The sequence below is a fragment of the Rosa chinensis genome, chromosome 5 (assembly GCF_002994745.2).
Source record: "Rosa chinensis cultivar Old Blush chromosome 5, RchiOBHm-V2, whole genome shotgun sequence".
In the NCBI taxonomy this organism is placed as follows: Eukaryota; Viridiplantae; Streptophyta; class Magnoliopsida; order Rosales; family Rosaceae; genus Rosa; species Rosa chinensis.
In genome coordinates this window covers 75,332,609-75,345,920 of record NC_037092.1, presented here as the reverse complement: position 1 = coordinate 75,345,920, position 13,312 = coordinate 75,332,609, and the positions used below count along the sequence as shown (strand labels likewise).

General features: G+C 40.0%; 2 protein-coding genes across 2 annotated transcripts; both read right to left on the bottom strand.

Annotated features, from left to right (window-relative positions):
* Positions 1-12: 12 nt before the first annotated feature.
* Positions 13-8,750, bottom strand: LOC112202738. Its single transcript, XM_040505941.1, has 8 exons — positions 8,647-8,750; positions 8,408-8,509; positions 8,194-8,290; positions 8,015-8,050; positions 7,675-7,860; positions 7,489-7,595; positions 656-1,074; positions 13-570 (listed from the first exon to the last, which is right to left on the bottom strand). The coding sequence occupies exons 3-6, from the start codon at positions 8,281-8,283 to the stop codon at positions 7,524-7,526; spliced, it is 384 nt and encodes a 127-aa protein (XP_040361875.1). The 5' UTR covers positions 8,284-8,290; positions 8,408-8,509; positions 8,647-8,750; the 3' UTR covers positions 13-570; positions 656-1,074; positions 7,489-7,523.
* A 1,303-nt stretch (positions 8,751-10,053) lies between these two features.
* LOC112202737 (receptor-like protein EIX2) lies at positions 10,054-13,311 on the bottom strand. The gene has a single exon (XM_024343744.2). The coding sequence runs from the start codon at positions 13,309-13,311 to the stop codon at positions 10,054-10,056; it is 3,258 nt and encodes a 1,085-aa protein (XP_024199512.2).
* Between the last annotated feature and the right edge of the window lies 1 nt (position 13,312).

Here is a 13,312-nt window from a genome sequence, read left to right as displayed (position 1 = left end):
GCTTTTTTATAATTCCAGAAATGGTGGAAGGCAGGTTAGATAAACTATATGGCACTAATATTAGTCTTGAAATAGTTGGGAAAATGCCAGATCAAAAAAAGACATTGATCATCTGGAACACAATCACCATAACTAGATCCATGAGCTACTGTTATTATATATGTACATGCCTGGTTGTTATTGGCAGAGTGATATTCACTTTGTTCCCGCTGAATTCAGCAGAGCCAAGTACTCACTTATGGCTTCACCTTCTCTAGAAACTTCAATGTCATAGTCTGAAAGCATCTCCTTGTGCTAGTTCTTCAGCAAGTTGGCTTTCCATTTCTGCATCACGCTCTGATGCATTACTGGACGTTGAAGGACCTCCGACTTGACGATTTTTATTATCAAGCATTGAAGCAAGAGAATTTGCAATGCCAGTTGCGACATCAGATTGGCTATTGTTGTTAGCATTGACTGCAGGAATTGCCTCAGATTGGTTAGCAGCATTTGTGGGGTTTGGTGCCTGTCCCAAGAGCAGTCGACAGATTGTTTGGTCCATTGTCCCTCCACCCCACAAAGCTTCGACCGCTGAACACAAAGTTGTAAACATCAGAGTGAGCCTGACTTAGCCTCACAAAGATAAACCAAGTATAATAACATCTGTTTTATGTACCTAATGATTTGTCAAAGCCCATGCGTACAAGAGCTTCAACTGAAGCATCTACTGCTTGGCGCTGTCGTTTACTTTTCCTTGATTCAAGATGTTGCTGCAAGTAAATAAATTTAATGGTGTTCATTCTCTAAATAAAGTTCAAATAATGTTCAAACAAAAATGTTCAAGTGACCTGTATGGAAGAATTGATCTCTGGATTTGTCAAATCCAATGCCGTTTCTCTGTCATTCTCATTTCTTCGTAGTGCTTCAGCAGCAAGCTCCTTTTCAAACCTGCAAAGTCAAGAAACTCTTAGGATGACTGATGACTATACAGGGCTGATGGAAACATCTTGATTGCTCATCCTCAGTGCTCTTTCTGCATCTTGTTCTCTGAAGCCCATGCTCATCACAAGAGAGAGATTCATTCAGCACCTGAAGCTGGAATCCACAACCAAAAATACATGTTAATTGGATTTTGTTGAAACTACTGGTTTCCCTCAGAAAAGTGGGAGAAATAGAATATTGTTGAAGGAAAATCAGTTTTATGTGTGTGCCTTATCAAACTAGGAGTAGCAATAGGAGAAGGTTCTAGATATCCTAATCCAACTCGGATTAGTATTCCTTGTAACATTAGAACTAGTACTTTGTAATCCCTATATATAGGGCTCCTATTCTTAATAATATAGATACACAATTCTCTCTACAATCTCTCTCGAATTATCTCATACTTAAACACGTTATCAGCACGAGTTCTAACCAAAAAAACCAAAAACCTGAAATCTACTTCATCACCGTAGCTCCTAGCCCACGCTAGCCTCACCTGCGTGCCTGCCCCTGCAGCACCGACCCGCCCTTGCGCACGCATCCCTGCTGCCCCTGCAGCACCAACGCACACCAACTGCATCCTTTTTCTTTCCTGTGCACGTCCGTCTACTTGCAAGCCTCGAAACGTCTCGTTCGGAAGCTCAGATCGAAAAACTTTCTTCATCAAAGTTGTTCGTCTCTGTCTCTTCCACGTAACCTCCGAATTTGAGCCTTATCGGAGTTATATTGAGACCTGTACACCAATCGAAGTGCAAGCTGTTCAGAACAGAATCTGCTCCGAATTTTCAACAAGTAAGTTTTTAAATTAAAGTTCCTGCTTTCTGAATTTTAATTTCTCCTTCTTTTTCTTCGGGGACTTGCAACCTCCCTTCTTTTACATCCCACCTTTCTTATAACGTGGGTTCGATTTTTGAGAAAGCGGAATCGTGGGGATTCACGCTATTAACGAACTAGAGCGTTCGTAAGACTTCGGACTAAGAGCGTCCGTAAGCATCGATTTAACGAACCAAGAGCGTTCATAAGCTACGGACTAAGAGCGTTCGTGAGCATCGATTTTGACCATTCAAACATCATTGTTTCGGTCTAATCCAAATATTCTTGGAAATCGATTTCTTGGTAGCATTAAGGCTCAGAAATCTCATATTAGTTTTCGTGGAAGCATTGACTCCGAAACTAATACGTTCTTGCTTTACTTTTCAGGATGTAAGACTTGAGCGAGCTCGATTTTACTCCATTGGATTCTACGGGCACGGAATTTTCATGTGGGCTCAAAATGTTGAGCTCCACCTAATTGCCCTTGATTTATTGCCTACAATCCAGGAGTCATGTTCTAAAAGAACCACTCAAGGCTCTCAAACTGAGATAGATAATTCCAAGGCATTTACCCTGATGAAGCGCCACATGAAGATGGCCCTCCAGTTTGAGTACATGAATGAGGATAATACTAACAACCTTTAGGTTGCGCCTCGTGAACGTTTTAGTAACATTCACAATTTTCCGAACTTAGAAGCATGATGGAATAATATCCGCTTCTCTAAACTTTGAAAGAGTTATGAAATATTGTTCGGAGGCTCTCTACATCATATTATTGATGCATGATTATGAAAAACACAAAAGAACAAATTGATTGAGAAAACCCTAACATGACCATAGGAGTCATGACGTTGAGGGTATAGGGTTGGACACCATGGGGCCACTTTTGGCCATGGTTGCACTATTCCAACGCCATTGGTTCTAGGGACCATATGTATTGTGTCAATACATCTCAATCAAGAGAGCATCCTCTTCATGGTATTTTATGGAGTACCTGATCAATGGTAATCAAGATATCGAGCTATAAAAGACTTTAAATCTGGCGATGAAGACATCATGCCATAGATTTTTATTTAAGATAGTCTTTTAATTTCCAAGAATTATGTAATGGCAATTATGCCTTAATTAATAAAATGACTTATTAGATTATCTCTTTTCCTCTAGGCGTACTCAATTAAGTATGAAGTCTAGGAAAGTAATTGAGATTAGTGGTACTTAAGAGAGCCTCGCTCCACCGACATCTCTCTCTACTTCCCTGGTCATATTTAATTGGAATTACCGAACGAATTGAGTGACTACAATTTGTCTACGATTTGATTTATATTGGATTAGATTTTGGTCAAGAAACTTTGATGTAATCATTGGCTATTATTAATAAAGTATCGATTACTTAAAAGATATAAGAGCCAATGGTTTTCATGCGGAAACGCATTGTGAGAATGGACATGAGTTCCTTTGCATCACCTCTAATGACTACGGAAATAAAAGAGTCTTAGAGAAACTTATGTGTCGCTCTAGTGGGTTGTATGCAACCACTATTTGAGTCATTGAATTCAACCATGTCATGAGAGATGATTTATGGGATTCCGACACATATAGGCTTTGGCACGACCATTTGGGACACCCAGGTCGTGACATGATGATCCGTATATTAAAGACTTCACACGGACATCCCTTTTTCAGAACGAAAGGAAGTAAAACTCGAAATTTGGATCAAGGAGGAGCACCTGCGCCTCACGGCGCCTTCCCCCTTCAAATCAGGCCACCACAAGCCGGCGCCGCCATCCCCCTGCGGCCCAAGGGTGGCTTTGACGCCACCTATGCTCACCTGATTCAAATTTCTACTTCTAAAGTCAATTGTGACTTCGTGGCTCAACCAAAATCCTCATTGGTTGTTTCTAAAGCCCATTATTCGTTCTGTAAAGCCTGCTCTTTAGCAAAATTAGGATCGAGACCATCCTATGCAAATGACACTAAAGAAAATATACCATTCTTGCAAAGAATCCAAGGTGATATTTGTGGACCTATTCAACCAGCATGCGGACCATTTAGATATTTTATGGTGTTGGTTGATGCATCGACACGCTGGTCACATGTCATGCTATTGTCCACAAGGAACGCTGCATTTGCTAAACTCCTAGCACAAATAATTAAGTTAAGGGCTCACCACCCTGATCATCCTATTAAGTCTATAAGATTAGACAATGCTGGGGAGTTTACATCAAAGACTTTTGATGATTATTGCATGTCCATTGGGATAGAAGTTGAACATCCAGTTCCTCATGTTCACCCCCAAAATGGTCTCGCAGAAGCCGCCATTAAACGACTACAAATGGTCGCTCGGGCATTGGTAATGCGCACCAATCTCCCTATTTCTGCTTGGGGCTATGCAATATTGCATGCAGCCGTGCTTATTCGTCTGAGACCCACTGCCACTCAACCCTTTTCTGCGTCCCAGATGGTGACTGGGTATGAGCCTAATGTCTCACACTTACACATATATGGGTGTGCAGTTTATGTGCCAATTGCGCCGCCACAGCGCACCAAAATGGGTCCTCAACGACGATTAGGCATTTATGTTGGATATGATTCTCCAACGATTGTCCGCTACTTAGAACCCTTGACAGGCGATCTCTTTACCTCTAGATTTGCGGATTGTCACTTCGATGAGACAGTCTTCCCGTCGTTAGGGGGAGATAAGAACATCATTGTTCAACAGGAACGACAGGAATTGTCGTGGTCTGTCCCCACTCTGTCTCATCTTGATCCCCGAACCGCACAGTTCGAAATTGAAGTGCGGAGAATTCTCGATCTTCAGAACATAGCAGAATCGATGCCTGATGCGTTTTCTGACATCGCAAAAGTGACGAGATCACACATACCTGCTGCAAACGTGCCTGCAAGGATTGATGTCCCTAAAATTAGAGGACATGACGCCAACTCAAGAGTACATGAGCATGGTGCCAACGTCCCCTCTCACAGTGATGGTGACGTTGTGGCTAGGCCCATGGCTCCTGCCAGGAAGCGCGGGAGGCCCATAGGTTCGATGGATTCTCGCCCAAGAAAGAAAGCGAGTTTGGCACAAAATAATCCATTAATCATCGATGTGAATAATCCATCGATCTCATGAGAATATTCCGGATTATGGTTATGTCCAAGAGACATCATTGGGGGACGCTCCAATGTCAGAACCCACTCCAGAGAATAGAGAGATCTCCATAAATTACACTAGTGTGCATGAGATGATGGATAGAAATTCTATGGCAATTGATGATGCATTTGCATATCATGTTGCAAAAGGAATCATAGAATATGATGATATCAAACCTCGCTCTGTCGAAGAATGTCAACGAAGAGCGGATTGGCCTAAATGGAAAGATGCGATCCAGGCTGAATTGGATTCACTAGCAAAGAGACAAGTATTTGGGCCTATAACGCAGACACCCCCAGATGTAAAGCCTGTTGGCCATAAATGGGTCTTTGTTAGAAAGCGTAATGAGAAAAATGAGGTGGTTAGATATAAAGTCCGCCTCGTGGCGCAAGGTTTCTCACAACGCCCTGGAATCGACTACGAGGAGACATATTCTCCCGTAATTGACGTTATAACGTTCCGCTACCTTGTCAGTTTGGTAGTTTCCGAAAAACTTGACATGCAGCTTATGGATGTGGTTACAGCATATCTCTATGGGGATCTAGATTCAGAGATATATATGAAGGTTCAAGATGGACTTCAATTACCCAAATCAAGTGGCTCTAAACCACAGAGCGCGTTTTCAATAAGATTAAAACGCTCACTATATGGATTAAAACAATTCGGACGGATGTAGTATAACCGTCTAAGTGACTACTTGATTGGGAAGGGATATGTTAACAACGAAATATGCCCATGCGTGTTCATTAAAAGAACAAGTTCCGGATTTGCAATCGTAGTAGTTTATGTCGATGACATGAACCTAATTGGAACTCTAGATGAGTTAAAGGAAACTGCTAAATACTTGAAATCCGAATTTGAGATGAAAGATCTTAGGAAAACGCGGTTTTGTCTCGGTTTAGAACTCGAGCACCATAGTGATGGGATTTTGATCCATCAGTCTGCATATACTCAGAAAATCCTAAGGCGCTTTAATGGAGATAAAGCAAAGCCTATGAGTACTCCCATGATCGGTCGTAGTCTTGAGCCCGGAAAAGATCCGTTTCGTCCAAAGGATGAGGACGAAGAAGCATTAGAGGCCGAAGTGCCCTATTTAAGTGCAATAGGCGCATTATTGTACTTAGCTCAATGCACAAGACCAGATATCTCATTCGCAGTGAACTTGTTAGCTAGACATAGCTCTGCGCCAACACGCCGCCATTGGATTGGTGTAAAGACAATCTTTTCGATACCTGAGAGGTACAATTGATATGGGCCTATTTTATCCCTACAGAGAGAAGTGGAATGACGGAAGAATGGGATCGGACCCCATTAGGCATGAAGCCGTCGCCCACCACAACCAAGTGGCCGGCCATATTGCCGCCAACGCCGCCACCACCACCAAAGGTGGCCGGCCTCCTCCTACTCCCCTCCTTCAAAATGACAATGATGTTTTGATGGGTTTTGCTGATGCAAGGTATCTCTCTGACCCTCACAAAGGTCGCTCCCAAACGGGTTATGTCTTTACCATGGGAAGCACTGCGATATCTTGGAGGTCTACAAAGCAGACCCTTGTTGCTACTTCCTCGAACCATGCAGAGATTATTGCTCTACATGAAGCCGTTCGTGAATGTATATGGCTAAGGTCTGTAATTAGACATATTCGAGGAAATTGTGGTTTGAAGTCTACCACAGATAAATCTACATGCATTTATGAGGATAATGCAGCTTGTATTGAACAAATGAAGTTAGGTTTCATCAAGGGCGACAACACCAAGCATATATCGCCTAAGTTCTTTTTTAATTAGCAACAACAATCACTTCTAAAGATTGAAGTGAATCAAATCCGATCAGAGGATAATGTAGCGGACTTATTCACTAAGTCGTTACCTAAATCCACCTTCGAGAAACATGTGAAGAGCATCGGATTGAGAAAGTTATCCGAACTCCCATGATTGTGGCAATCAGGGGGAGATATCGACATCAGGGGAGTTATAATGTCTACATGTTCGATCTCGAAGAGTAGAGGGCGTGTTGTGCTCTTTTTGTCCTTCGACCAGGGTTATTTTTGTCCCACAGGGTTTTTGTTACCTGACAAGGTTTTTAACGAGGCAACGGATGAAGCGTCACCACCAAGTTTGAGCGACACAAGGGGGAGTGTTGAAGGAAAATCAGTTTTATGTGTGTGCCTTATCAAACTAGGAGTAGCAATGGGAGAAGGTTCTAGATATCCTAATCCAACTCGGATTAGTATTCCTTGTAACATTAGAACTAGTACTTTGTAATCCCTATATATAGGGCTCCTATTCTTAATAATAGATAGACAATTCTCTCTACAATCTCTCTCGAATTATCTCATACTTAAACAAATATCAGCATAATGTGCTTGATAAATTCTGTGGAAACTTGAAAAAGGAAATCCATCCTTTTTTACTTTTCTTTTTTTCCAACTTCGTGCACTTTGCATTTATATAATGAGAAAACTCAGTAAATTTAAGTACAATTTATAATTTTGGACCTCCATAAACCTATCTATGGGAGGCAAACATTCAGTGCATGACTTGGCCCTTCCCCTTTCCAATTACCTGGGTGAACTTCTCTTGTGCAGAAGTCAATACCTTCATTGACTTATCAACCTGACCATTGTGATACGCCACCCACCACCCTTCCAGCAGGCTCCAGTCTCAAATATCTATAATCAGAATCAACAAAGTAAGTAGACCAGCTTATTAGTGTAGACAAACATTCACATATGTAGTAAAAGTACTCACAGTGCACTCTGAAATAGCAACCTGCCTGAAGGAGTCAAACACGAGAAGAGTCCTTTCCTGCTCGTTCAAGACCTTCTCTGGCTTTCTCAAGGCGAATTCCTGCCACTGAGAGCCAGTTGATGTCTCTAAGCATGAAATAACACCAAACCATATCGGTTTGCTGTATAGAAGGTTGTCAATAACCAGCTGAAAGCAAACACACGGCGAATGTTATACACTCGTATTGAAACCAATCTAAGAAAATGAAAGGAAGATTAATTGATATAGTTTAACTGTCAAAGTTACACAGCCACATGTACTTGATAGTAATACAATGTCTTCAATAAAGTAACTCACTCACCTCAATAACCTTTTGATCGCAGAGAGAGAAAGCCTCCTACAAGAACGAAAAAAAGGAAGAAAATACAAACCACAGAAGATTGGAGACATAAGCTGCTGTAACAAGCATGGACAAGCCATGTAACATGCAAGTTTCATATGAACGAAACTATCAGTTGCAAAAAGGCACTAGAAATGAACCTCCCCCATGCTGAGCACTTCCAATGCATCTTGGTAATTTTGTGCTTTAATCAGTTGCTTTGCATTAGTATGAAGCATCAGGCCGATCATGATTGCCCTGTCAAACAACATTTCAAATCTTACTTCAAACTCAAAATGGGATTGCATCCCCTAAATTCCTCATAAAAGGATCTAACTTGAGAACAGAAATTATTGAAACCTAATTAAATCATACCGCTGATCAGTCTCCAATCCCACTTGTACTTTCTTCCCACTCTGATCTTCAATTGGCAGTGAACCATCAGAGTGTCTCTTCAACAGAGCAGTTGCAGCAGCCCTATAAATTTAATGGATACACAGCCTAGTTAAACCAAAACACAGACATATACTAAACAAAATACACAGGTCTGAAAGATAACCTTCCTTCTGAAACCAAAAGCTCATAGATAATTATAAGGTCTAGATAAAACTCACACTTTTCTGACTACGAAAAACACTATTTGTTCAACCAATCCGAAACAAAACTGAAAACCCAGAATAGAGTGTTCATCAGATAAACAGCCACCATAATCACACACTCATATGCAACGAAACCGATTCTACTACCAAACCAACTAACATAACCAAAATTTTCATAAAGCTAAATGCATCCATCAAAAAATCAAACAAACCCATGACTAACACAACCAAATATGAATAACTTATGGCATAAACTATTGTATTTGATATGAAAATTGTAGAATCTAATACGACACGGCATTATATTAAAATATTATATCAATTCAAGGAACTTGTAATTTAACACTTAACATCGAGACAAACTCAGAATCTCATCATTAAGTGTAATGTCTATACTAATTTCATAATTAATCGAATGCAAATTATTTCTCAACTTCCCATTTCATAAATCAAACCACTCCATGCTCAATCCCAAAATCGGCAGATTCAATTTCTTATTCCCTACAATTTCATATTCCCTCCATATACTAAACGACTACCAACAACATATTGGAGCAGAGATGCTACCTAAAACTGGTGAGGAAACCTGAGTCTATTCCTTCCGGCAGCCAATACTAAAATGAGCTATCGTTTGCAGATTTGTGTTTTCTCCAAATGGGGAATCTTGATGTTTTGTAGAGAATGAAAGGCGACGGAGAAGACTTTTTAGTCTTGGAACCTTATCTCCTCGATGCAGGAGCCCTTTCTCCTTCTCTCGTAAAAGCCCCTGTTGTAACTTGATCAATTTCTTTGCTGGATATAGTTTATAATTCTCAGGCTGATACCAAAATACATAATTCCAACTAAAAATAGAAACATGATTCATGATAGACCACTAGACTCATTAAAAAGAAATGAAATTCTGATTCTGTCTTAGCAACATGCAAAAATTCTATGTCAAGTGTTTCAGTTTAGCCTGTCAGTCATAAGTCATAATGTTCTGATCATAAAATATAAATGATAAAAAGAGTACATGATATAAAACAAATAAAAACATTCAAAATGTCACAAGGAAAATTGTTTATCCTGTTTACATGGTTCATAAGGTTTGGCACAAGGCCATACCAAAATTGAAAGAGAAAAATATGGAGTGCCAAGGCAGACAATTCAATCCAACATTACAAAGAAACATTAAAACAAAACTCTTATCTTATAATCTTATAGAGTTGGGCACTTTGATACTCTGAAAACTAATACAGATTGATTGTTGTCGAATGCAACTCTTTATTCTTCAACTGAAGGAAAGCAAATGTCTTACGAGCCAAAACCTGAAGATGAAAGCAAACAGCACGAAGATAAAAATAGACGGTAAGAAAACAACTTTATTTCCAAAATCAGAATAACGTAAATAAAGTATGTGAGAGAGTAGTTACCGTTCATTTCTCAAAGCATTCTTTGCCGCCTAATCAACATTGCCCTCACATAAAGCCAATCCCTTAAAACATTCAAGAAACCAAAGTATGTGTATCTCCATGACCGGTTGAATATCAAACTGCCACAAACTCCCCAAAATCCAACAACAAACCCAAGCCCCATGCTGACATAAAATCCGAACGATATAAGCTCATCCTTTTCTTCTTTAGGAACTTGTTTGGACCATGTTTCTCCTGTAGGGCAGGTCTTTTGTAGTGGAAGTCCACAGAGTTGAGGATTTTCTGCATAAGTAGAGGGATCAAAGCTTTGAAGCTGAGTACCTATTGGGATTTTACCTGATAAGTTGTTATTCGACAAGTCCAAGACACCAAGACCATAAATCTGAGAAAGGCTTGTAGGGATTCTTCCATATATATGGTTTCTTGACAGATCGAGGAAGTCTAACGACTGCAACTTCCCAATTTGAGGAGGCAATTGACCTGTTAGATAGTTTCTTGATAGATTTAAAGAAACCAATCCAATTAGATCAGTGATTTGACGAGGAATCTCCCCATCTAATCTGTTGCTTGAGAAATCAATGCTCTTTACAAGTCCCAATGTGCTTTTGTACACGTACATTCTTCCTTTCCATATTAAAGATGCATCATCTTCGTAATGTACATAAGAAATTGTTGCAAATACAGAGTGCATGATGCTTAGGCTTGAACTTCCTTTTTGAGCCAAAGTAGTCAGATTGTTCAGGCATTGAGGTATGGTACCAGAGAAGCAGTTCCTAGACAAATCCAAAAGTTGAATGTCTTTCAGATGGCATAATTCCAAAGGCAGGCTTCCACTAAATTGATTAGATCGAAGAATGAGGATAGCCAACTTGGAAAAGCTAATCCCCATCCCTTCAGGTATCATTCCTGTGATCCTATTTTCTCCAATATCAAAAAATTGTAAGTTTGTACAATTCTTCAAGGATGAAGGCAATTCTCCTGCAAAATTGTTCTTGCTAAGCTTCAATGTTTCAAGAGAAGCTAGGGAACCAATTGAAATAGGAAATTTTCCAGAAAAAGCATTGTTACTCAAGTCAAGAATGATTAGATTTTCTAAATGCTTCCAACAATTTGGAAGTTCTCCGGAGAAAGAATTGTTTGATAGATCAAGAAATTTTAAATTTCTATCTTTGCTTGTACACAAAAAAGAGATCCTCCCTGAAAGTTTATTACTGGACAGATCCACATATACCAGTCCTGATGGTAGCGAGTGAATTGGCCCTTTCAATTGGTTTGAACTCAGATTTAAAACAAGAGATTGAGAGACTTTCATAGAGTTATCTTGAAACCAGCTTGGAATGATATCAGAAATTCCAGCATCAGAAAGATCAAGCTCGTTAAAGCTTCTCAGAGATGTTCGAAGCCATTTTGGGAAATATGGCCCCATTTTGCAAGACATTAAGCTTATTCTAACAAGTTGAAAAGGAGGAAGCCAATCAGAACGAATGTTCAAAGTTAGTGAATTGGAAGATAAATCCAACTTTTGCAGTTTGGAGAGGTTTGAGAAATGAGCTTCCGTAATCACTCCTGTCAAAGAGTTCATACTAACATTCAAATCTTCCAAGTTGGACAATGAACCTATTCTTTCAGGTATTCTTCCAGTCAGTTGATTGCCAGAGAGATATAATGATGTTAATGAGTTCCCAGCACAGCCAAATAATACTTGATTAATAAACTCCGAAAACTCACCACTGTGATTATTTCTTGAAAGGTCAAATGATTGCAAACTGCATAACCGGCCAATTGTTTTTGGGAGTTGTCCTTCTATTGAGTTAAAACCAAGATATAGATCCAGGAGAGAACTCAGGTTGCCGAAAACATCAGGAATTGAACCACTTAAGTTGTTGTGAGAAAGGTCCAATAATTGCAAACTGCATAACCGGCCAACTGTTTTTGGGAGTTGTCCTTCTATTGAGTTAAAACCAAGAAATAGATCCAGGAGAGAACTCAGGTTGCCGAAAACATCAGGAATTGAACCACTTAAGTTGTTGTGAGAAACGTCCAATGATTGCAAACTGCATAACCGGCCAACTGTTTTTGGGAGTTGTCCTTCTATTGAGTTAACATCAAGACGCAGATGCAGGAGAGAACTCAAGTTGCCGAAAACATCAGGAATTGAACCACTTAAGTTGTTGTGAGAAAGGTCCAATGATTGCAAACTGCATAACCGGCCAATTGTTTTTGGGAGTTGTCCTTCTATTGAGTTAAAACCAAGATATAGATCCAGGAGAGAACTCAGGTTGCCGAAAACATCAGGAATTGAACCACTTAAGTTGTTGTGAGAAAGGTCCAATGATTGCAAACTGCATAACTGGCCAATGGCTTTTGGGAGTTGTCCTTCTATTGAGTTAGCAGCAAGACTTAGATGCAGGAGAGAAGTCAGGTTGCCGAAAACATCAGGAATTGAACCACTTAAGTTGTTTTCAGAAAGGTCAACGGAAACAAGGCTTGTATTGTAGGTTGACAACCAATGGAATATTGAAAAGGTGAGATGGTTGGCAGAGAGATCAACTGAAGAAAGAGATTTAGAAGTGTTTATATGAGAAAGAGATGAAAGAATTGGAATAGGAAGATCACAGTACCATAATTCCAACGATTGTAGTTTAGGGAGCTTATCAACTACTTTTGGCCAATCTAAAACATTACTGAGATTCATCGAATCTAAGTTCAGGGATGTTAAAGAAGAAAGATGAGGGAGCCAATTGAGGTTTTTCGGATTAGTAAAGTAATTGAGCCCTCCAAGATCAAGAAATTGCAACTGTGTAAGGTTTCCAAGCTGATATGGTACTTCACCACCAAAATTAGAGTCATAGAGGTCGAGAAATTTTAAATTGCTTAGAGAACCAATAGATTTTGGAATTTGGTTATGACCGAAGTCGTTGAAACTGAGGTTCAAATATTCCAAATGCTGCAACTCAAAAAGTTCAGGACTAATCTTACCTGGCAGAGGTAAGACTTGCCCTATGTAAGAAAGATCAAGTTGAGTAACATGACCAGTTTGGTTGCTACAATTGACTCCTTCCCATTTGCAACAATCTGTTGACGCGTTGCTTCCCCATGAAGAAAGTGAATGATTGCCCACGAGACCTTGTTTTACCGCAAGGAGAGCCTGCCTTTCCTTCTCTATGCACCTGATATTAGTAGCCCCACGCCGTAGTCCGGAAACAAATCCAAGGTGGCTCATGTGCAGCAAAAGCACCACAAGTGGATAAAAGAGTTTGAGGCACATC

Excerpts from the sequence above, each read along its gene's own strand:
- LOC112202737 (XM_024343744.2), bottom strand. The coding sequence starts at position 13,311 with ATGTGCCTCAAACTCTTTTATCCACTTGTGGTGCTTTTGCTGCACATG.
- LOC112202738 (XM_040505941.1), bottom strand. The coding sequence starts at position 8,283 with ATGATCGGCCTGATGCTTCATACTAATGCAAAGCAACTGATTAAAGCA. Across the intron at positions 7,861-8,014 it reads GCGATCAAAAGGTTATTGAG|CTGGTTATTGACAACCTTCT; the intron begins GTGAGTGAGTTA and ends GTTTGCTTTCAG. Across the intron at positions 7,596-7,674 it reads TTGCTATTTCAGAGTGCACT|ATATTTGAGACTGGAGCCTG; the intron begins GTGAGTACTTTT and ends TTCTGATTATAG.